This window comes from Chelonia mydas, chromosome 1, assembly GCF_015237465.2.
Source record: "Chelonia mydas isolate rCheMyd1 chromosome 1, rCheMyd1.pri.v2, whole genome shotgun sequence".
In the NCBI taxonomy this organism is placed as follows: Eukaryota; Metazoa; Chordata; order Testudines; family Cheloniidae; genus Chelonia; species Chelonia mydas.
Window position 1 is genome coordinate 298,452,513 of NC_057849.1, and position 25,445 is coordinate 298,477,957.

Below are 25,445 nucleotides of genomic sequence, written 5' to 3' on the forward strand. Positions count from 1 at the left end.
GTTTCCACAGCTTAGCCCTTCCATTTCTGATCTTTTTTTAAAAAGTTATTTTAATGGATTAGAAACAGCACAAACTAGGAGGTGGGCAGAGGGGAGATTTCAGCAGAGGATAATTTGAGAGCTAGGAATAAAGATGATGTAGGGCTTGAGGAAAAGAGGAGCAGAGTTGAAGAGGAAGCAAAGATCCCTGGGGCAGAGGTTGATGGAACATAAGTGCCACATGTGGGGAGATGAGGGAGGAGAAAAGAGAGGTGCTGCCAGATCATGTTGGAGAGGTGCAGGGAAGATGAGCCCTGGTTTTGAGTCAGGCTAGCTGGCAGGGTGAGAAGCTACAGCTGTTCTATCTGATGCAAACTGGGGGAACTGGATGCTGGAGAGACAAGCAGTGGAGAAATGTTGCAAACCTTTGATCACAGAATGGCCCTGACTGCCACTAAACTGGCGCTACAAAGTAACAGATTTACTAATCAGAAGAAATCTTTAATGTTCAGTTGCAAGCAGGTCCTGGCCTGAACATTTGGCTAGCAATGTTAATGGGAACATATGATAAGGGATATCACCTTGAACCAAGTGTAGTTTAAGTTTTAGCAGTAGAAAGTGCTTTATCTTTATTTCTCTTGTAACCGTTTCTGACTTTAATGCCTTTTAATTGTACTCCCTTAAAATCTCTTTTTCTAGTTAAATTTGTTTTATTCTTAGATCAAAACTAATCCAATGTTGTGAATTGGGTAACTCTATGTAAAGTAGCAAACTATTGTATATTGATCCCCTTACAGGGGCAAAAGACCCAAAATATCTGAACTGTCCAGGAGAGGGCTGGACAGTGCAGAACACACTTTTGGAGGGGGGGGGTGGTAGGATTTGGGACTGAGAGCATGTTGGGGTCACCCTGCAAATGGCAACCTAGGTTGGTGAAAATCAAAGTGTAACTGGATTGCAGGCTGCAGCTATACACAGATACTCAGGGTGTGACCTGCATGCTGTTTTGCTGTTTCTGAGGGGCCCAGGTTGGGAACGACAGCAGCAAAGCAAGAGTGACACAGCCGCTCTCTTGTGTGGCTTGCACCCTGGAGTATCCTAGCACTTTTTTTTTTTTTAAGCAAGATGACTGTTAACCAGCAACAGGGTCAGAAATACTTTGGCCAGAGATCAGAAACTCCTCCCAGTCAATGTTTAATCTCCAAGGAAAGCTCTGGATCTCAGTTGTTCTTGCTTATTACTGCTAGCAGTTGTTTGCAGGTCGGATCATTGCAGTAACATATGCAACAATTCTTTGTATGTACAGACTGCAAATTCAACATATGCGAATTCAGCTTCTGAATATGACAAGGCTGAGGCACAAATACTTCATAACCATTGTTTTTTCCACATTGCCAGCCTGAAATTGTTGCTTATGGCTGATAGTCCTGCTTCTGATTGCTATATAATTTATGATGTCTGGTTGCTATGGTTACTGCTCTATCTAGAAACCAGTAATTTTGTGAACAGTTACAATAAAGCTAAATAAGGGAATGAATAATCTGCAAATTTAAATTGGTCTAAAAAACAACATTTATTTCTGTCTCTGTATTTAAGCAGGGCTTACGAGTACTGATTCCACAGTAATAGGGCTCCTGAGATGATACACTGACATGAGGGTCATTTGTTTTTTGGTGAACCAAGCTATTATAAAAGGAGAGCTCATACTTATATCAAACTAATAATAGAAGTATCAAAGAGCTGAAACATTCCTCTTTTTCAACATAATTCATTATATTGGAATATGATTCATTCCTTCATTACTTCAGATTTGATCTAATGGCTCAATGGCCAGGTTCTTTAAAGCTATTTCCCAATAGCCTCTCCGTGAATTTAGAAGCATTAAATCTTACTAAATATTTCAGTGTTGAAGGGTCATGTGGCCCTTTCTGCAGTTATGGAAGAAAATACACTCCACTGGAACTGAGGCTAGAAAATAAGAACTCTGGACCAGAGCTTTTTGGGGCAGGAACTGGGTTTTTACTACTTTGTATAGTACCTAACAAAATGTGACCCTGATCATTGACTGGGGCCATTGGGCCATATAAATAATAATAATAATATAATTAATAAATAATGTACCTTTCCTTGGTGACATCCCAGAGATGGGGAACAAAGGATCCAGAAAACTCACTGAAGTTTTATGTTCACTCTTCCTCATGAAGGGGTATGTAGGTGGCTGGGACATAGTCCGCTAAACCTGCACAGCTGGGGAATCCAGAGGGTACTCTTTACTCAACACTGCCCTGCCCTCCCTCCCAGTGCTTCAGAGGCTGTGGCCCACCACCCGCCCTCCTGGTCGTCCTGGCACGCCTGGAGTAGGAGCTGGCAGCCACGGTAGGGGGTTCGGGGGGGGGACAGAAGGGGGGGCTTTGGGTGGAAGGGGCATGGCTGGGGGCTAGTTGCTAGTCCCAGCTTGACTCAGGCTTGGACCTTCCACCCCTTTGGGGTCCTGGGACTCTGAATCCCAGCCCTGAGTTAGTGCAATTTATTTGTAGACGGGGGAAGGAAGCAGAGGGCTAAGCTTGAGCCTGAGTTCAAACGCTGGGCTTACATTGGCGTATAGACATACCATCTGTGACAATCTTACCCATAAAAAGGATGAGGAGTACTTGTACTTTGCTAATACAGACTAACACGGCTACCACCATAAAAAGGATGTCACTTTAATCAGTAACCTCAAAAATTAGAATGCCTTATTGTCTAAAGCAGTTGTGCTATGTGCAGTCAAACAAAAATGTATAATTCCTAATTAAACAAATAGCATCTTCATTAAGAGTCTAGTGCAAGGCCCAAGTACTCTCTGGCAAGCAGGACCTATGTTCTGTGCAAAGTCACTGGATGTGGCAGTGCTCTGGCAGAAATTTCTGTGGTATCTTCAGAAAAAAAAATTAAAATGGAGGTTTTTATTAAATAAAATATAAAAAAATAATATAATGATGTAGTTCACACCATTCAGCACTATTTTTCATCCTGTCCGCAAACTCGAGAAGATGACATTGCATCGGTTTACACTTTGTACATGTTTGTGCCATGAAGACTACAAGATGGAAGGCCAGCACTGCAAAGAAGGCAGTTAAAATTGTTTGGGTTACCTCAAATGTGCATGACCATACTTTCAGATGGTTGTATTTCTTTTAACTTTTAACTCTGAATTTCCTGATTTTCTCCTTTTTTTTTGTTACTACAAAATTCTTAATTTTTTTTAACCCTCATGTTATTGATATGTCTGTCAACCTTAACTCCAATTTAGCCAAGTTTTTCATCTGGGAAATAAAAATAAGCATGATTTATATTATCTTCTATCTAGTTTAATACGAAAGTTAAGTTAAATGACCACACCAAAGAGCATATATTAACATCTTCATTCCAGGGACTCCATAATTAAACAGTGAGATTAATGAAAGTGAATAGTCAGGACAGAAAGTGCAACATTTGATATAAGCAGGAAGAATTGCTTGATGTAGTAAAGCAGTGGTTTTCAACCTGTGGTCCACAGACCCCTGCGGGGTCCGCAGACTATGTAAGGGGCCCACAAAATGATGTTGTTACCATAGAAAAGTGGTTTTCAAGCTAAGGTCCTCAGACCACTGGGGGTCCACAGACTAAGTTTAAGATTTCCAAATGGGTTTGCACCTCCATTCAAAATTTGTAGGGATGAAAAAAGGCTGCAAACCACTGTAGTAAAGCATAAAAAATGTTTGTAACTAGGTATGGTACACATATTGTAGTTTGATCTTGTTTTCTGTCTGAACCGTGAATCTATTGAATGAATTGTAGAGAAAGTTCTGCTATAGCGTGGAAAGAGACTTGTTGACTAATAGGTCTTTTCTCTTTCTAAGTTCTGATAGGTGACAATTTATTTAATTGCAATCTTTGTTTCACTGTAATGTTAGAACATTGATGTGCATGACACTTAAAACCTAAAGATGACTACCTCCAGGAGAGTTAGTCTGATATTGCACATGTAAGTTTATTCTAAAAATGTATGTTTTAGAGCTGTACTTTAAGAGCCATGCACACACACACGCTAAATAAAACATGATAAAGAATGCCAAATATGTAGAATACTTGTGTAATAGCTTACAACATGCTAAAACCTGAAAAGAGAATATAATAAAATAATATTCATTTATAAATTAATACAAAATCAAAGTAAATATTAATCCAGCTTTTAGTAGCACTTAATTCTTTTTTGAATGAGACTCCATATATCTGAGTTGGCACTTCTTTGTGTAAAATTAATAACATAATTTGTCTGGTTTGGGGACAACTTGTGGGGAGAACGGGAAGGAATTGAACCCACATAATGACAGTAACTCCTAAGAAAAATATTAAGTGGCTTTTTTTCTTTTCTGATGTCTTACAGATTCCTATGGTCCCTCAATGTTCCCCACACAATAATGCAAGTCAACTTGTTGGCTGGAAGTTCATTCACTACACAGTTACCATCTGATTGTAAGAGCATTGGAAGTGTTTTTAACTACTTTGGTGCAATGACCTGTCTGTTGCGCCTTCTGTGTTTAATATTACTTCTCCTCCTTCAGCCATGTTGTTAGTTTCCTTTTTTTTAATCAAAATGACTGAAAGTTGATACAAATTTTTCCGGTCGAAACTAAACATTTCATTTTGACATTAACAAAACATTTCAATTTTTTTTTGTTTGGTCAGAACTATTCAGTGAATTCAATATGAATTCATGAATGGTTTCAGGTGACTCGAAACTATATTTGTCAGCAAATAAACTATTTGAAAAATGTCATCCAGCTCTAGTTGTAGGGGCCCTTTGACATTATTAAAAGCACAGTGTCATAAAAGATAAAGCCAGCAGCATCCCCTTGCCTCAAAACCCCTCAAATTAAAACATTCCCTCCAGATATGGCCTGGCATCCACTCAAAGCAGATGGTCCAAATCCTTTTTATTTGATCTGCAATGTAACATGAAATTTCCTCACAATGGGAGGAACTTGTATCTGCCATCAAGTGTTGATAGCTCAGTTTAACTAGGCTGGCCACTGCTCCAGACTAATATGCTGCTGCTGCTGATGGAAAAGTAATATTTATTTGCCTCCTATAGTACAAGATTTAAAAAAATATTTATGGTGCCATCAGTCATGTTAGAAATGGACCATTTTTGTTGGCCTTGTCTACACACAGATTTTGTACCAGTAAAACTGTGTTAGTAAGGGATGTGGGGTTTTTGCCAATACCTGTATAGTTATAGTGGTGCAGTTCCCTAGTGTGGATGCAGTTATACTGTTATAAGGGTGCCTTATACTGCAGTAGCTTATTTCCCTTCTTGTATCTGAATAAGCTGTATACTGGTATAAGCACATTTGTATTTGTATAACTGCGTCCAACTAGAGGGTTGTACCACTTTAACTGTACCGGTATAGTTAAAGTGGTACAACTTTTCTGTATACACAAGCCCTACAACAGGAATCACTATTTTTAATGGACAATATTTCTTTGTAATGTAACATTATATTTACTTATTGCTAATTATTCAATGAAATTGTAATTTTCTCCTCAAAGGTCTCTACCTCATCACTGCTAAGGATCTTTATTGCTGCCACTTTTATTCCAGCTGAGGAGGACTGGAGGAAGCCCCTTTCAGATCTCCTTTAAGCAAACAGTTCTCTGTAGAGAAACATGAAGCATTTCTTACCCAGGACTCAGCAGATTACCACTGCAGAGCTCTCAGTCTCTACCTGCTAGACAGTGAGAGACCTGGCATTGCACCGTGGTCTATTGCCTGACAATGTAATATACCACTAAGCCCTGACTTCACCACAGAGTATTTACAAATAGTTATAGATACCTATGTGGACTTCAGCGTAAAGTTTTTACTTATCTACTGATTCCTTCAATACAGTGACTAATTACAATGAAATATGTCTTCCAAGTTAAAATCAAGTTTAAACTAATCAACCATCAAACATTTTTTGATTCAAAGATACTGGGCTAGGTTCTCCAGTTCCCTTTGTGTCACCCAGCTGGTTACTCCCATTACTCCCCAGTGGGCATAGAACTTGTAGAGTCGTCATCTATGCCTCTCTCTCTTGCAGTCCCCAGCACAGGGGGCATGTTGATGTGCGGGAATGGAGAAGGGTGAAGGGTCAGTAGCTAGAATTTGATATGTCCACCTTACAAATCCTGCAACTGATATTACCAAATTCTGGGTTAAAGGCAAGTTGGGCAGTCCTTTCTAAGTCAGTTTCCCCCACAATGGAACAGGACCACACTTTAGGCAGTGGAAACTATGTTCCAGCAATAAAAGATAAAGGTCTCTGCACACTGTGTCATAATGAAAATCTTTGAGGCCTCACAATCCTGAGAATTTTCCAAAGAATAACCTACTCCTTCTGAAGATGAAACTCCCTCTCTTTCTCCAGAGGACTCCCCCTTACTATTTTAAATGCTGACTCTGCTACTGTGTAAACTAGTTATCATTATTTCCACTCTGAGTATTTTGTGCAACATAATTTTAGACCCTGGTCTGAATATCAGCACCATTATGAAACCACTTTAAAGTAAGATAGAGAGTAAGTTATATTTTTCAATATACTGGACATTTAAGTTTACTTAAATTCAGATGTTTGTTCTGAATTCACTACTGATTTTATAATGCAGCTTATGCACTTTTTCAAGAAACAGTTCCCAAAACCTTTCTTCTAAAACCAGTTGGAATACAGAACTTCATGTTTCTTAAAAAGTCTCTTCTTCCCAAATCAGCATTTCACAGAGAGAAGAGAATGGACTTACTTCCCGGGCAGAGAGTGGGGTCGTTTGTCTGTAGCACTTCAACCAGTTATCTTGACAACACTGCCTTTGCAAAGAGGGCATCATATGGAAAGGCATTGAAGGATTCTGGTTTAAAATTGAACGGTAATGATTATACAGATTGTTACTGGCTAAAAATAACCGCTACCCCCTCCCCCAGCCCAGTTCTTCTTTCATTATAACACTCTCTGTTCTTATTTTTTATGAATCATTTATATAGTATTGCAGATGTACATGGTGCTTTATGGAATATAAACGAGAATAACTCTTGGTCCCTGTCCCAAAGAACTTTTTAATAGACTGGAGATTGGAGAGGATGGAATGGGAAGGTGAGAGAGGAGAAAATTACAATGGGTGGAGTTCAGGGGGAGAAAGGTAGATTTAGGAGTGATCAGCTTAAAGGGTGACAGCTGCAATACTTTGCAGATATCATAGCTGGAAGTGTGGGACAAAAAGTGATTCTCAGCTTTTTTTCACCCATGACCATAGTCTGTTTCTTGCTGGAACCCACCTAACCCTCACAATCCTTTGTGAGTGAGTTGGGGTGCTGGCAGGAAAGGGCAGAGGCTCTGTGTACTAAGCAGAACTGGTGAGAAGGTCCAGTATTTCCTTGCAAACGTCAAATTGGTTATACTAAATTAGAGGTATAACTCTTTTTGTGCTTAAAGAATGATCATGATTTTTTTTGCTCTAAGAGCCCAAGGACAAATGATGTTTTTTCAGGGGAAATTTTAAAAAAGGCTCGTTAGTAAATGTTTCTTTTGATGAAAAACACTAGAAAATTTGAATGACCCATGATAGATTTAACTCGGCTATGTCTACACTATGGACCTTACAGTGGCACAACTGTACCACTGCAGCTGTGCCGCTATATGGTCTCCTGTGTGGCCGCTCTATGCCAGTGGGAGAGAGCTCTCCCGCAGGCATAATTAAACCACCCCTAATGAGCAGTGGTAGTTATATCCGCAGGAGAGCATCTCCTGCCGACAGCGCTGTCCACACCGGTGCTTTTGTCAGTGAAACTTTTGTCAGTCAGGGATGTGTTTTTTTCACACCTTTGACCGAAAAAAGTTTTACAGACAAAAGTGCTAATGTAGACAAAGCCTAAGTTCAGTTGTTGAAGTGTGAAATAGAAGAAGGAATTTCGTTAAGTCCTACCTGAAGTGAAAATCTAAGTTAATTCTTAACTATGGAGTTCCTCCATAAAACTTTTTATTCGTATCATATTAGTATTTTATTTTTAATAGTTAGCAAAATGTAAGGAATTAGAGAAGTTTGTTTCTATGATTAAAAAACACATGAACACTCTTTTAGGAGATTTAAAAAATGTATAATTCTATTAAGAGAAAAAACTATTTACCACTAATCAGTGCAAAACTGTGAGAGCAGCAGCAGAAAATCTTTGCACCATATTAGTGCTTCAAACCATGTGGAAACTGAGAATACTGATGAACTGATGATGACCAGGAAAGGCTTGGACTGAGCCCTTACAAGCAGAGGTGGATTAAGGTTTACTGGGGCCCTGGGCACAAAGAACTTTTGGGCCCTCCACACCACAGGGGCCCAGGGGCACCAGAACCATGCCATGCCCACCCTCCTGCTGCTGCCTCCTTTGCAGGCCGTCCACTGAGGTGAGTCAGGGGATGGAGCATCAGGGAAGGTGAACCAATCCCATTGACAGGGGAAGAGCTCAGCCAGCTGCCCTGCTGCTTCTTCCCTCTCCAGGCTGCAGGGACACAGGGAAAATGCTGCTGCCAGGGGGAGCACTGCCTCCTCGTTGCTGGGCATCTTGAGAAATATGGGGGGGGGCACGTGACCCTGCATGCTGGGGTGATCAGCTCCCCCACCACGAAACACCAGCCTCTTCCCAGTGCAGGGCGGTGTCTGAGGTGGGCCCTGCTCCTCCTCTTCCCCCCAAGACCCCTAAGAGCCACCCAGAGTGCCTGGGCCACTGTGGGGAGCCCCAGACCTTCCACCTGCCATGGGTGGCACACGCCAGGGGGCAGAGACAGGGGATGAAGGCTGCTATCAGGGCCCCCTCCCAGGGCAGGTGGAGGGTCCAGGACTCTGCACAGTGGCTTGGGCTCCCAGGGCAGCTCTTTCCTTGGCCAGGCTCCAGCTTCCATCCTGGCCAGACGGCGGGGCCTCAGGGAGAAGAGGAGGATCAGGGGCTGGGCCACAGTTTCGGTGCTGGTGGCACTCCCCTTTCTACACAGGTTCCAGTGCTCCTAGGGCCCCCAAATTGTCCCATGTGTTAATCCACCATTGCTTACAAGGAAATGCCCATGTAGGTCCAGGAAACTCCATGAACTTTGCCTTCCAGAGTTTTCCTGAATTCTTCCATTGAGAGATAGGGTTTGCCCCAGTGTGAGACAAACACAAATACCATGAACCTCCAAGATCAGTGCTGGTCCTCCAGGTCACAGGGGCATCTTTGAGGAACTCTGGGCCTCTGAATCAACTCTGGGTTCCTGTATCTCTGTCCCAGCCTTAGTGGAGCTGCACTGCAAGGGACTCCCTAGTTGGCCCCTCGCTCCCCACCCTTTAGGGGTATGTCTACACTACAATTAAACACCTGAGGCTGACCCATGTCAGATGACTCAGGCTCGTGAGGCTTGGGCTAAGGGCCTGTTTAAATGTGGTATGGATGTTTGGGCTTGAGCTGTGTGGTGTGTGTGTTTATGTGCATCCAACACCCTAGTCCCACTCCTCCTGCTCACTTCCCAGCCCTGCCCTCATGGATTCCTGAAACAGTACAGATGTTGAGTCCAAGAGAAGGGGACAAATACTGCTATGGCAGCAGCTGACGCTTTTCTGCACAGAGAGGGAGAGATCCATGTGCAGATGGTCCTTTCTGCAGGCAGATCCTAAACTTTTGATCTGGCCCCATTTTACCCACAGATTACATCTAGACTAAAATGCTGCACAAGGAGATTTTGAACAGGAGCCCAAGCTGCATGTAAGAATTAGATTGAGAATCAACATGCCAATTTATTTAGATTATAATTTCATCTCTGAAGCAAATGTGAAGGACCTTGCCGATAGAGTGGGAAGCAAAGTTGCCTTCATAGCTATTGCTGTAACAGTGCTATCATCGCCAATAGGTGTCACTGGGTTTACATTTAGATTAGATTAGAAAACATATTCATATAAATACAATTGGAGCTTTAACTATTATGTTCTGTGAAAGTAATCAGAGAAAGGTTACAGTTTATCTTAACAGTGGAACACATACAGAATTATATGAGAAAATTCAGAAAACACTGCAACTAGCATATCACAAATGTGAAACCAATGTTGAAGTACGAAAATGAGCTGAATCCTGCACATGGTTATATGTTCCTTAGGCAGCGAGATTTCAGAGAGGATTCTAAGAATTACACGGGCAGCTTCAGAATGGTCAGAAAAGAGGACATCCTGTAAATCTGTGAAGGAAGATTCACAGACAACAGAAGCATCAACATCTGGCGCCCTTGCATGGTAAAAATAATCCCTTGTCTGTGAATGTGAAGTATGGTTAAATACCTCTGTGGGCAAGTGCAATTTGATTAAATAGTTACTTCTGTTTTGTGTGCGTGTGTGTGTGCATGTGTATGTGCGCAAGACTTGGGCAGAGGGGGTTGGCTTATACATGTAGAGCGTTTCATACGAAGATCTTAAGTGCTTTATGAAGAAAGGTTAATGTCATTATTTTCAGTTCCTAGAGGGGAAAATGACTTGCCCATGGTCACATGACAGAGCCTGGAATAGATTCATAGGGTTTAAAGCCAGAAGGGATCACACCAGATCATCTAATCTGACCTCCTGTACATTACAGGCCACCACCACCCAGCACCCTCACACTAAACTCATCAACCAAAATGAGACCAAAGTATTATAGCCCACAGGAGACTAGACTATTGTGTGCCACAGGCAGAGAATAGGAAGAACTGAGGTGCACCAGTGCTTGTGGCCCCCACAATGGCAGGGAAATGATTAAGTAAGAAATACCCAGATAATCTTAGTAAGTGACCCTGCCTCGACATGCTGCAGAGCACGGGCAGTGGGTATCGTAAGCATGGGGAGGCTGTGCCTCCCCAAATAGCCTACCATGGCCCCGCCTCCAGGCCAGCATGCCTCCTGCAGGGACTCAGGGCCGCCAGGGCATCTGGCGCTGCCTGCCCGGCACTCTGGGGCTGGCTACCCAAGCACCGGGACTGGGGGCACAGCGACTGCACTACCTGGCCGCCTGAGCACCAGGGCTGGGGACGTGGCGACTGCACTGCCCAAGGGCTGTGGGCACTGAGACTGCGGTGCAGTGGGGCTGGGACCTCGCCTCCCCTATCGCCCCCAGCTGTCCGGCGCTAGGGCCGCAGTGGGGGTGCTTTGGGCTCCTGCAGGGGAGGGAGAAGTAGAAGGGAGGGGAGGGGCCTCGGGCACAAGGGGAGGGGGCGAGGGATAGCCCGGCCGCCCATGCTGCAGAGGAAGGCAAAAAATCCCCAAGGTGACTGCCAAACTGACCTGGAGGAAAATTCCTTCCCAATCCCACATATGGTAATCAGTTAGACCCTGAGCATGTGAGCAAGAACCAACCTGCCAAGCACTGGAGAGAAAAAATAGAATTCAGATCTCTTGCTTCAGCTCATTGGCCTAGTTGCTAGACCAAGCTGGCTGTTGAAACAAATTCTCCCCTTTGGTATATGGACAGAACTCCCATTGAGTTGAATATGTGGTTGAAGGGGAGACTGGGCCCATTTTATTGGCATTGCATAAGAAGCGATAGAGGACAATGTTCTCCCTTCTGCTCCCTGGTGCAGGAGGGAGCGAATTTCCAGAAAAACCACCAAAATTTGGTAAGGAAAGGTTGCCTTAAGGGGAAGAGTAGCAATATTCTTTCCTGCTGTTTAAATATTTTAGACTCAGAGGCTGTCTGCAAGCTGATGCAAGCTACAGGCCTCAGAAGTAGTAAGCTGCAGATCAAGAGAAGAATGACCAGCTGAACGAGAATGAAGTTGGAGAGGAGTGTCATATTCCTCTTAAGGCAGCATAAACTACAATACAGTGTATTTCTGTAACTTTATTATACTACAGAAGGGCTGGGTAGGAGTGCATGGCTGCTGGGTGCGTAGCCAGTGGCAGCATGGAAGACAGGCTGCCATGCTATGCGGGAGCCTGGAAACATCATGGATGGGCCAAAATTAATGAATGGCCATCCCATTGCCTTACTGGACACCTGACCACTAGGGACTGAACAGACACCACCAGCCCCTTTCACAAAAAAAATGTAAGCTGAGTTTTGACCCAGTCTAATTGCAAGACTATTTATAAACTAATTGATAAACAAGGAATGTGAATACTAAAAATATCCAGTTAGCTAAATATATGATACGGGGAGAGAAGATTGGGTTTAAATTCAAATTTTAAGTAAAGGCTAGAAAGTACATTTGGATTTTTAAGACATACTCCATTGAAAGACATTCTCCATTTTTAAGACGTACTCCATTGTTTGTTGTGTGCTTGCTTGCTTGCCATGGGACTGCTTGATTGAAGTTTATAGTGTAGTCTGTTTGGAGGGCTCTGTGCAGAGCCTAGCAGACCTTCCTAATGAGGGTCTAGTATCCTTTGATCCCTAATCCCTTTGGGATTCTTAGATAAGGGGGCGGGGCTAATTCAGGGAGAACAGGGGTTTAAAAAGCCAGCTCCTTAACAAAGCGAGGAGATAGCAAACAGGGGAGTTTTGTGAGGGAGTTTAAAGCCAGATACACCTAACAAAAATTCTCTAAACACAGGAAAATAAAGCCCTCCCCCTAGAAAAAACAAACAAAAAGCCCAAAGAACAAACAAAAAAATGCCGGAGTAAAAATAGTGCTGGTAGAAGTCCAGCAGCAGAGTGAAGGCTGTCCAATTTATTGCACGGAATGCAGCATGTAAAATTACCTGCCTTGTGAGCAGGTGGTGTATGTGTGCATTTGCTGCAAGCAACTCAGAGATCTCAGGGACTGTGGGCTTGTCTACATGTACAGCACTACAGCAGTGCAGCTGAGCCAGAGCTGTGCCACTGTAGCGCTTTAGTGAAGATGCTATTATGGTGACAGGAGAGCTTCTCCTGTTGTCATAGTTAATCCACCTTCCCAAGAGACGGTAGCTATGTCAGTGGGATAAACTCTCCCATCAACAAATCGCTGTTTACACAGGGGGTTAGGTCAGTATAACTATGTTGCTCAGGGGTATGGATTTTTCACAGCCATGAGCAACAAAGTTATACCGATAGAGGTCTGTAGTGTTGCCCTGGTCTGAGTTCGGGATCTTGAGATCAGAGTGGCTGAACTGGATCAGCTAAGGGAGACAAAGAGGTACATAGATAAGACTTTTCAGGACACAATAGAGCAGTCCCACTCCTAGCCTGATAACCTCTGTGCTGTGGAGGAGGATGAAAGTCTTGGGGAAGGAGAACATCAAGTTGCAGCAGAGGGAAATGATCCCATAGTTGGGACTAACCTTCCCGATGATGGTGTCATGATATCCTCTCACACTGAGGATACCCCTCTGGGGGAGTGTACCCCAGTTATTAGGAAGAGACAGACATAGGCATCAACTCCGTGGGTGCTGCAGGGCTGCTGCACCCACAGGGAAAAATTAGCGGATGCTCCACACCCACTGGCAGCCAAGCTCCCTCTGCCCCCACCTCACCTTCTTCCCCAAGCGTGCCACGTCCCCACTTCTCCCCCTCCCAGCGCTTCCCACCCGCCGCCTAACAGCTGTTGGCGGCGCTTAGGACTTTCTGGGAGGGAGGGGGAGGAGTGGGGACGCAGTGTGCTCAGAAGAGGAGGCGGTAAAGAGGCGGGGCAGGGGCGGGGACTTGGGGGAAGGGGGTGGAATTGGGGAGGGCAATGGTGGGGCAGGAGCAGGGCCAGGGTATGAGGGGGTCGAGCACCCATTGGGCAGAGGGGAAGTCGGCGCCTATGGAGACAGATAATAGTAATGGGGGATTTGATTACTAGAAAGTTGGATTTATAGTGACCAGGAGAACTGCCTAGTGAATTGCCTGCTGGGTGCGAAGGTTGCGGGCCTCATGAGACATGTAGATAGACTTTTGTGCAGTGCTGGGGAGGAGCCAGTGTTCGTGGCACATGTAGGTATCAATAACATAGGGATAGGTAGGACAGAGGTCCTGGAGGCCAAATTCGGACTGCTAGGTAAGAGATTAAAGTCCAGGAACTCCACGGTAGCATTCTCTGAAATGCTTACAGTTCCACATGCAGGGCCAGTTAGACAGGCAGAACTGCAAGGTCTCAATGCATGGGTGAAACATTGATGTTTGGAGGAGGGATTTAGATTTATTAGGAACTGGGGAACCTTTTCGAAAAGGAGGCGCCTATACAGGAAGGATGAGCTCCACCTAAACCAAAAGGGAACCAGAGTGCATGTAAAATTAAAAAGGTTGTAGAGGAGTTTTTAAACTAAGGTCTGGGGAAAAAACAACAGGTGCGGAGGAGCACATGGTTTGGACCGAGACATCCCTTAGGGGAAGATTTATTAAAGGGGATTCTCTATATTTTAGTAAAGAGAAGAGTATAGAAGTTGATAAAGTACATGCAGGAACTGAACAGAAAGTAACATGAAAAAGAGTCCTATTTCAATTACATCAAATAAAGGCCCACAACTAAATATTGACAGATTTTACAAGTGCTTGTATACAAATGCAAGAAGTCTAAATTCTAATGTGGGTGAATTTGAATGCCCAATATTAAATGAGGATATTGATATAATACATATCACAGAAACTTGGTGGAACAATGATAACAGGACTTGGTAATACCTGGGTACAAAATATATAGGAATGACAGAGAAGATCGTGCTGGTGGGGGAGTGGCACTATATGTGAAAGAAAGCATATAGTCAAATATAGGATAAGTCTTAAATTAATCAAACTACTATAGAATCTCTATGAACAGAAATTCCATGCTTGAATAATAAGAGTATACTACTGAAACCCTGACCAGGGTGGTGATGGTGATGGTGAAATGCTCAGAGAGATCAGAGAGGCTATAAAAATAAAAAAAATCAATAATAATGAGGGATTTCAACTAGCCCCATGTTGACTGGGTATGTATCACCCTAGGATGGAATACAGAGGTAAAATTTTTAGACACCATCAATGGCTGCTTCTTGGTGCAGCTAGTCCTAAAGCCCACAAGGGGAGAGGCAATTCTTGATTTAGTTCTAAGTGGTGCACAGGATCTGGTCCAAGAGGTGAATTTTGCTGAACCACTCAGTAATAGCAACCATAATGTAATTAAATTTAACTTTCTTATAGGGGAGAAAATACCAAAGAAACCCACCACAGTATCTTTTTAACTTCAAAAAGGGGAACTGTACAAAAATGAGAAAGCTAGTTAAATGGAAATTAAAAGGAACAGTCACAAAAGTTAAATGCTTGCAAGCTGCATGGAAACTTTTTAAAAACACCATAATAGTACTAAATGTACACCAGAAATAATAATTAAAAAAACAGTAAGAGGGCCAGAAAAATGCCACCATGGCTAAACAACAGCGTAAAAGCAGAAGTTAGAGACAAAAAGAGATCCTTTAGAAATCAGAAGTCAAATCCTACTGAGGAAAATAGAAAGGAGCATAAACTCTGGCAAGTCAAGTGTAAAAGTATAATTAGGCGGCAAAAAAAGAATTGAAGAGCAACTAGCAAAAGACAAAAGCTAACAAGGTGCTAAAAGAATACTGAAAGAAGATAGGGCCGTTGCAGAGATGTCAAATGAATTCTTGTCACAGTCTTAACTGAAGAGGATGTGGGGGGAAATTCCCACACATTAGCCTTTTTTTTTTTTTTTTTTTTTTAGGTGACAAATCTGAGGAACTGTCCCAGATAGAGGTGTCAGTAGAGGAGGTTTTGGAACAAATTGATAAAGAGTAATAAGTCCTCAGGACCAGGTGTATTCACCCACGAGTTCTGGAGGAACTCAAGTATGAAATTGCAGAACTACTAACCTATCATTTAAATCAGCCTCTGTACCAGATGACTGGGTGATAGTTAATGTAATGCTGATTTTAAAAAAAGGGCTCCAGAGGTGATCCTGGCAATTACAGGCTCACAAGTCTAACTTCAGTACCAGGCAAATTAATTGAAACTATAGTAAAGAACAGAATTATCAGACACATAAATGAACACAATACAGGTAGACCTTGGACTTATGACGCCCGATTTACGTCGGATGCCACTTACAGCGCTTTTCAATTGACTGCCCGTTTCACCCCTACGATGCTTGTTTTGCCCTTATGACACTCTATTTACATAAAGTTCGCTTGAAATCACTTCCTGGTTGCATTATACTGCTATGGAGCTGGAAGGGGTCACTTGTGATTGGCTTCAAGGCAGCAGGGTAGCTTGTTGCTGGGTGGGGTTGCCGCTTGTTTTTGATTGGCTAAGCCCAGGGCTGGGAGCCAATCAGAAAGCTTGAACAGTGATTGGCTAAGGCTCAGCATATGTGCCGTTCTCCCTGGCTTTCTGAGCCTGTGTTGCCAGCATTCTGGGCAGTATATGTGAGTTTATATGTTTATTTGAATGCTGTTTACAAAATACAGTGTACAGTAAATACATTGATGTTGCAACATTAGTCATCTATAATTCATTTAGTACAAAAATCTGGGTTACTGTGGTGAAAATAGTGTATCAAGCCTTGGTTCAGGAACCAATCTCCCCTTCATGCCATTGATTCCTATGGGAAAAGCGGTTTCGACTTACAACGTTTTGACTTACAATGCAATTCTGAGGAACAAATTGTGTCGTAAGTCCGAGAACTCCCTGTATGTTGGAGAAGAGTCAACATGGCTTTTGTAAAAGGAAATCCTGTCTCACCATTCTATTAGAATTCTTTGAGGATGGCAACAAATATGGACAAGAGTGGCTATAACGTACTTGGACTTTCAGAAAGCCTTTTACAAGGTCCCTCACTAAAGTCTCTTAAGTGGAGTAAGCAGCCCTGGGATAAGAGGAAAGGTTCTCTCATGGATCACTAACTGGTTAATAGATAAAGGGAAGGAATAAATGGTCAGTTTTCACAGTGGACAGAGATAAATAGCAGCGTCTCCAAAGATCTGTACTTGGACCTGTGCTGATCTGGAAAAAGAGGTAAATAGGTGTGGCAAAAGTTGCAGACAATACAAAATTAATCAAGATAGTTAAGTCCAAAGCTGACTGAAGAGTTACAAAACGATCTCACAAAACTGAGTCTTGGGGCAACAAAATGGTAGACAAAATTCAACTTGAGAAATGCAAAGTAATGCATACTGGAAAACATAATCCCAACTATACATGTTTTGTCCTAGCATGCTAACCATATGGGCATTCCTAGATTAACATAGAATCATAGAAATGTCCCTTACAGATGTTTGTCTAACCTGTTCGTAAAAACCTCCAAAGATGGAGATTCCACAGCCTTCCTGGTAATTTGTTCCAGTGCTTAACTACCCTTACAGTTAGGAATGTTTTCCTAATGTCTAACCAAAAATCTCCCTTGCTGCAATTTAAGCCCATTACTTCTTGTCCTGTCCTTAGTGGTTAAGGAGAACAATGTATCATCCTCTTTTTTATAACAGCCTTTTATGTACTTGAGAATTGTTATCGTGTCCGCCCTCAGTCGTCTCTTCTCCTGATGAAACAAACCCAGTTTTTTCAATCATTCCTCATGGATCATGTTTTCTAGACCTTTAATAATTTTTGTTGCTCTCCTCTGGACTTTCTCCAATTTTCCACATCTTTCCGGAAGTGTGGTGCCCAGAACTGGACACAATACTCAAGTTTGAGGCCTTATCAGTGCTGAGTAGAGCAGAAGAATTACTTCTCCTGTGTTACAACACTCCTGCTAATATATCCCAGAATGATGTTCATGGTTTTTGCAATAGTATTACATTTTTGAGTCATATTTAGTTTGTGATACATCACTGGTTTTCAACCTTTTTTTCATTTGAGAACCCCTAAAAAGTTTCAAATGGAGGTGCAGATTGGAAATCTTAGATGTAATCTGCGGTCTCCCAGGGGTCTGCGGACCACAGGTTGAAGACCACTGTGATATACTATAATCCCCAGATACTTTTCTGCAATACTCCTTCCTAGTAATTTCCCATTTTGTATTTGTGCAATTAATTATTCCTTTCTAAGTGTAGTACTTTGCATTTGTTCTTATTGAATTTCATGCTATTTAATTCAGACCATTTCTCCAGTTTGTCAAGATCATTTTGAATTCTAATCCTGTCCTCCAAAGCCCTTGCAACCCCCCAGCTTGGTATCGTTCACAAACTTTATAAGTGTACTCTCTATGCCATTAGCTAAATCATTTATCAATAAGATTAAGATTTTTGTCACAGTAATTTTTAGCAAAAGTCAGGGGCAGGTCATAGGCAATAAACAAAAATTCACAGGAGTCCATGACCGATATATCCCTGACTTTTACTAAAAATAACTGTGACAAAATGGGGCTGACTGGGGACGGCGGGGAAAAGAGAGCCTAAGACCTGCTGCGGGAGATAAAGTGGGGGTCCAGCACCTGCCGCCACTGTGTATGACAGCTCCCTCCGGGGTCCCCCTGCTAACCATGGCAACTGAAAGCTGCGGGGGCCCCTGCCGCCCGTGGTGGCTCAGAGCTCCAGGTCTCCCTGCCATCCATAGCGGCTGGAAGCAGTAGGGGCCCTCTGCTGCCCGCGGTGGTTCAGAGCTCCAGGGCCCCTACCAGCTGACAGCTCCAGCTCCGCCAACCCGGGGCTGAAATGGAAAATGTCACGGATGTCTCTGGAAGTCATGGAATCTGTGTCTTCCATGACCTCCATGACATAAGCTTAGCCTTATTTATGAAGATGTTGAATGGAACCAGACCCAGGATCCCCATGGGCCCCAACTCGGTATGCCCTTCCAGCTCAATTGTGAACCATTGACAGCCATTCTCTGAGTACAGTTTTCCAGCCAGTTATGCACCCACCTTTATAGCAGGTTTGTCTAGGCTACATTTATCTAGTTTGTTGATGAGCAAGTCACGTGAGACAGTATCAATAGCCTTATTAAAGTCAAGATATACCACATCTACTGCTTCTCCCCCATCCGCAAGGCTTGTTACCCTATCACAGAAGGATATTAGGTTGGTTTAATATGATTTGTTCTTGACAAATCCATGTTGACTGTTGCTTATTACTTTATTTTCTTCTAGGTGCTTAAAAATTGGTTGATTATTTACTCCATTATCTTTCTGGGTACCGAAGTTAAGCTAATTGGTCTGTAATTCTCCTTTTTATAGATGGGTACTATATTTGCCCTTTTTGCAGTCCTCTAGTATCTATCCAGCTGTGGCTTGTTGTAGGAGGTAACTGGGAAGAATTTGTTAGGCTATGTGGTATGTTGGGGAGCAAATATAATAAGTTGGAGGACATTGGGAAAGTGGGTGCTTTGAGAATTAGCTGGAATTACCACTGGAGGGGAAATGGGGTAAAACAGATCCGGATAACAGAATGGGTTGGTCCTCAACAGCATTTATGTCTTTTGAGAGGCAAGAAAGAACTGAGGCTGTAACCAAGTTTTTAAAATGTTATGTAGGGGATTGAGAGGGAAGTAGCTACTGCTTCTGGAAATGGACGGGCTCCATGGGGTTTGGGGATGTAATGTGTATATACCCCATAAATGTCAACCAGCAGCCACCCTCACCAATTTCATTTTTCTCCAGATTTACCTCTTAGTTGAGGCTGTAATAACTTTTCCATCTCCACCTGAATCCAAATTACAGGTTGCTTGTGCACCCTTCAGGAGATGACTTCAGGTTTCTGGGGGCAGTAATTGCTTGTCTTCTTTGATGGCACTTTTTGTTGGGTGCCTCTTAGATGCTCAGATAGAGCAGAGAGAACTCCCTTGACTTGTGCAGTCACTACGTTTACACACACACACAGAGAAACATATTACTTTCCTACCAAGAAATGTTTTTATTCTTTTAACAAAAAAACAAAAGCATCCCATTCTATGAGAGGCAAGACTTTGGAGTCCATTAGGCACAGGGAAAACTACATGTGGTACCTAAACTTGCTGACAGTTACTTAAACTTCTCTTTTATCTTCTACTGTAACAGTGAAACGAAGAAATAAAGTTCAACACATGACATTCTAAGTATGAGAATAACATTTCCTTGTAATTTTGATATCAGAGCGTAAAGCAATGCAATATAAAGATAAACGCTGTGGCTGTTGAGTTAATAATTGATAGGTGAAAATGACATATGGCACTTTCTATTCCATTTCTCTAGTAAGAAGAAGCCAGAGCAAAAGAAATCTGAAGCCAGCAAGACCAAATCCAATAAATAAGATTTCTCTGTAAGTGTAGTTTCAAACAATGGCCACACTTTGCCTTTCCCATTAAATAAGATCATGTGTGATATTTTCTGTGGTACACAGGTTTTAAAATTAGCTTTTCCCTTTCACAAAATTAGCTCCAGTGCTAACTTGATGAAATTCTGTCATTTTTATTTCACTTTTTAATGTTTTGTGTGTATTAGAGGCCCCTTGTGCCTATATTTCACAGAGGAAAGCATCCAGAATGAAACTGTCAAACATTTGGCTATTTGGCCAGTCCATTTGTAGAGAAATCACTGGCTTTTTCTGAAAATTTTGTCACCCAGATCCTCAGTCCTCTCTACCTCCCAAGAACTTAGTATACCTATGCCCCAGCTTGCCCTGATGCACTGAATGCGGCACCTGGAGATCTGGCACTTTCTGTTTTAGCCAGGTCCTTCATCCTATACTATGTAATTGTGGAAGGGGATAAGGAAACCAATTCACCATTGCTGAAACAAATGAAAAGGCTTCCTGGCTAATTACAGTATATTCTGTATGAGACCAGTCTACTGTGTTACTCCAGCGGTAGGAGTAACTGAGTGACTCGGCTGTACATCTTATCCCAATGAAATGTATTTGTGTTTACATTTTTTTTATTTAAAAAGTAGCTAAAAGCAGTTCTTGTTAATACAACTCAGTCTCTCCTGTCCTACCTCCTACTCAAAATAGTTCACTCCATTCAGCAGAAAAACTGCAGGAACCATGCTCCTTACCTCCAAAGCCTAGGCTGGAAGGACATTGTCATTAAAATAAAAAAGTCTCTAGACTATGATGCAGCTCCTGAGTCGTACTTTTCTACCTGTTGGGACAGAGAATCCTTCCCTCCAGTTTTCCTGTGAGTGCCCATAAAAAGTTAAGTAGCACATTCCTCTCTGACACCAGTACTTCTGCCACCTCAAACAGTAGTTTCCTGGAGCACTGAGTGAAGTTTTGTATGGTGAGGTAGTAGCACCAGTATGAATTAAAAGGGGTGGTGGGCCTCTCAGACTCTTTTCTTTTAAAAATTTCATTTCAAAATATTAGGCATAATGTTCAACATACTGTAAAGTACAACTGTCAAAATATTCTAAAATGAGGCAGTCATTGTTATGCACCATAGCTATTATGAGTCACCAATAGCTCAATAGTGTGACATATGGGAGGCTGTTCAGCTAATTATGTGGGCTAGAATATCCGTATTCTCATGGTTTAATTTGAGGTCCTAAACTAGGTAGAATTATAATTTCTTTCTTTCTAATATAGCATCCATGTCCAAGCATAAATTTTTCTTTCCATGCATTTAGTGGATGGACACCACACAAGATGCCACCTCCAGCCTTTTCTTAGGCTTTAAACTATGGTTCTGCTTCGAGTGCTGTCCCTGTGGGTGCTCCACTTTAGGTGTTTGTGCTGTCAGCACCGGGAGCTGAAGTAATGGAAAATCCCAGCACCGTCAGCACTGCTAGAGACAGAGACTCTACAGGAGCAGGCTCCGATGCAGGCACTAAGGGGAAATCAAGACCCTGTGCCTCTGCACTGCGATGTACGTTCATTCCACGGGCAGGCATCCAATACCGGCACCGGCTGTGCTGTCAGCACCGGGAGCTGAAGTAGCGGAAATTCCCGGCACCGCTAGAGCCAGAGACTCTACAAGAGCCGGCTCCGACACAGGCACTAAGATGAAACCAAAACCCTGTGCCTCCGCATTGCGATCTACAAATGGTGGCGCGGTGCCACTACAAAAGGCAGCTTCTTCAAAAGTTCACCTAACACGCACAGAGGCGCAGCCAGCAGCGCTGCCTTCTCTGCAGCCCTGGCACTAACAAGGAGGCAGCCCCAGGGGCCAATCAAACCATCACAGCAGCAGTTCCTCAGACAGAGGGTTCTGGTATTCATCTCTGCCCCTGATCCTCCTATCTGTGGTACCAATACGAGAATGATACCCTCGGCACCAAGTCTCCTTGTGTCCCCGACATCACTCACTGTCTCGCTCCTTATTTGAAGGAGGAAGATGAGGAAGAACAGGGAGCTATTCCCCCATCGGCTCCTATCCATCAGGAGTCAGTAAACTCAGGAGTCTCACCTGGGGCATATTATGCTGTCCCTGGGTACTTACAGTGGTATGGGGACCCCCTATGCCGCTCCCATCCCAATGGGCATACTGGACTCCATGGGTCATATGCCCCACACAAGGGGGGACTGCCCACCACGGCCAGACCCAGCACACAGTAATTCCCCACAGCTTCTGTACCAGCACCCTCAGTGGTACCAGGGGAAGAGGAGGAAGAACCTCCACCCCTGCAGGGGACATCACTTACCATCATTGTCCGCAGAGGACAACTTTATGCCTCCTCCCCCTAATAGTGGGGATGATTTCAAACTGTTCCATGGCTTATTTGAGAGGGTGTGGCCCTCTCTGGACATCTCTCTTGAGGAGATCCCGGTGATACAGCATGGGCTAGTGGACTTTTTGCATACAGCTGCTTTGTTTAAAAAAAAAATTGCCCTTCACATGAATGAGGCACTGATGGACCTTGTAAGGGTCATTCTGTGGACCCCTATGGCTGCCCCTCCAGCTGGTGGGAGGTCTGACAGGAGGTGTGTACCAACAAAGGGCATGGATTCAGCACCTGATTTCTTAGTGATAGACGCAGTCCAGCGACATGGCATGCAACAACAGCCCTGAAACACAACTCATGATAAGGACTGGAAAAGACTTGATCAGTTTTGGCAATAAGGCTTACTCCTCGGCTATCCCTCATCTCCGCATAGCCAACTATGCAACATGACTAACAAAATACAACTATACAAACTACACAAAAATGTCCAAATTGACTAACTTTATTGCCAAGGACAAGGGAGAACAATTTGCAGCACTTGATTCTGAGGACAGGGCTGCAACATCGTTGTCGATGGTGGTTGTAATGAGAAGGGCCTCATGGCTCTATCTTTTTGGCTTCCCCGCAGAGGTGCAATCCACAGTGGAAGACTTGCCAGCCCCAGTTATTTACCAAAAAGACAGAAGACTCACTCCACTCACTCACGGACTCACGAGTGACTCTCTGATCCTTGGGAACCTAGAACCCCAAACTGAACAGGAAACAGAGGAATTACTTTACACCCCAGTGATACCACTGGCCAATGTATTCAAACAACAACAGGGTGATTTGACTCACAGGGTCGCAGACACAGTCCCTGAGGGGCCAACAATCTACTTCTCAAGTTGCTGCATCCCAACCATCAACTTCCCCTAACAAGAACTCCGGTGGATGGACACCAATGCTTGACCTCCAATAATTCAACAAGTTTGTCAGAAACACAATGATTCCAGATGGTCCCACTATACACTATAAGCGACTGCCTGCTAAAAGTGTCAACCCAGTAGACAGCATTGCAAGCCACTGAAGAGGTGGTAACCCTCTTCATGAATCTGGGCTTCCTAATAAATACCGACCAGCCCACTCTAACAACAGTGCAAGAGCTGGACTTCATTGGGGCCCACCTCAACTCTCTCAAGGCTATAATCTCACTACCGAGACACCGTTCTCTCACTCTCACCAGCCTCATACCTACTGCGTGAAATAGCCCACAGGTATCTGCCAGGACTTGCTCCCAACTCCTTGACTACATGGCAGCCACAACATTTGCTGTCAGACACATCAGATTAAACATCCGTTGCCTACAAGGAAGGCTATGTATCAGCTTTGTTCCACACAGGCATGGCATAAACATGCACCCCATGATACTGGGCAAAATAAAGGACTCCCTTCTCTGGTGGGCAAAACCGACCAACGTATGCACGGGAGCACCCTTCATTCAGACCACAAATGTCTCACTCCTGGGATGCGGAGCACACCTGCACCCACATTCTGTATAGGGCTGCTGATCCCTTGCAGAATCCCTTCAACATATAAACCTATTGGAACTTCAAGCTGTCCGCAACGCTTGCTCCCAATTCCTGCCACTCATCAAGGACAAGGCTATTTGAATCCATGAATCTCACTCCCACTTCTGTCTCACCCACTGTCCCAGGACTCAGGCCATGTCCTGGATCCACAGAAACTCAGTCTCAGAGCATGGCTCCTCCATGGCTCACGGAACCTGAGCTGACCTGTTCAGATGAGATATAAACTATAGTTACACAGTTGAACAGAAATGAACTGTCGCCCATACACCCTGAAGGGGAGACAAGTTAAGACCTGGTGCCAACTAAAACGGATGACTTCCATTCCAGGGACATTACCCTCTATACTGCGTTACCTATTAGAACTCAAATGGTCAGACCTATACATGAGCTCAATAAACGTCCATCTACCTACCATCACAACATTCCACCCCAGGTGGATTGCCATCCCGTCTTTATCCATCTACTGACCCAGTGTTTCCTCAGAGGACTCAATAATGCATACCCTGAACTATGTGAGCCTACTACACCATGGGACCTGAACGTGGTCCTTCGGATCATCACCTCTTCCCCGGTTGAACCCAGGAAGACATAATCACTACTACACCATTCTATGAAAGAGCATTTCTTCTGGCAGTGACATCTGTCGGACAAGAGGGAGCACTGTGAGCTTTCATGGCGGAACCCCCATACATGGTCTTCTTTGAGGATAAAGCCTTCCTCAGACCACACCCCTAAACCCCACACAGATAGAACACATTACACACTTCATAATCTTGATGTTCGGAGAGCATTGCTTCTTACATAGACAGGACTAACCCATCCCATAAATCATCCAGACTGTTTCTATCCATCACTGAATGCTTCAAAAGGAGCACCATCTCTAAATAAAGACTTTCCACATAGATCCATAATCGCACAAAACTCTGCTATCATCAGTGTGACTGCCAGTCCCTCATGGGGATTCGCTCACATCCCACTAGAGCTTTATCAGCCTTCACGGCTTCCCTGCACAATGCACCTGTCACAGACATTTGTAGAGTTGCTGCCTGGGCCTCAGCCCATACCTTTAGACAGCACTATGCCTTAGAGCAACAGGCAACAGCTGATACCTCCTTCGGATGCTCTCTACTATCAGAGGTCACGACTTCAACTCCGAAGCACCTCCTTCCATTGGAGGGCACTGCTCTGAAGTCACCTAAAGTGGAGCACCCACAGGGACAGCGCTCGAAGAAGAAGAGAAGGTTACTTGTGCAGTAACTGTGGTTCTTCGAGATGTGTGTCTCTGTGGGTGCTCCACTACCCTCCCTCCTCCTGTCTACTTCGGAGTTTCCTAATTAGTCTCTGCAGTAGAGGAGGAACTGAGTGGGGGTTGGTCGCACAGCATCGGTTAACTGCCTGC

General features: G+C 43.6%; 1 protein-coding gene across 2 annotated transcripts in view; it reads left to right on the plus strand.

The window, feature by feature from the left end:
* LOC114022058 overlaps positions 1-25,280 on the plus strand; it is a 78,343-nt gene extending 53,063 nt beyond the window's left edge. Inside the window, exons 8-11 of one of the 2 annotated variants that reach the window (XM_037888703.2) lie at positions 4,388-4,476; positions 6,754-6,906; positions 10,149-10,281; positions 20,073-25,280. In XM_037888703.2, coding sequence (XP_037744631.1) covers positions 4,388-4,476; positions 6,754-6,906; positions 10,149-10,281; positions 20,073-20,130 — 433 coding nt within the window. In that variant the 3' untranslated portion in view covers positions 20,131-25,280. Of the gene's footprint in view, positions 1-4,387; positions 4,477-5,553; positions 6,719-6,753; positions 6,907-10,148; positions 10,282-20,072 lie in introns of those variants that run through there. The other variant, XM_043549618.1, reaches the window with a different exon arrangement.
* Positions 25,281-25,445: the final 165 nt, after the last annotated feature.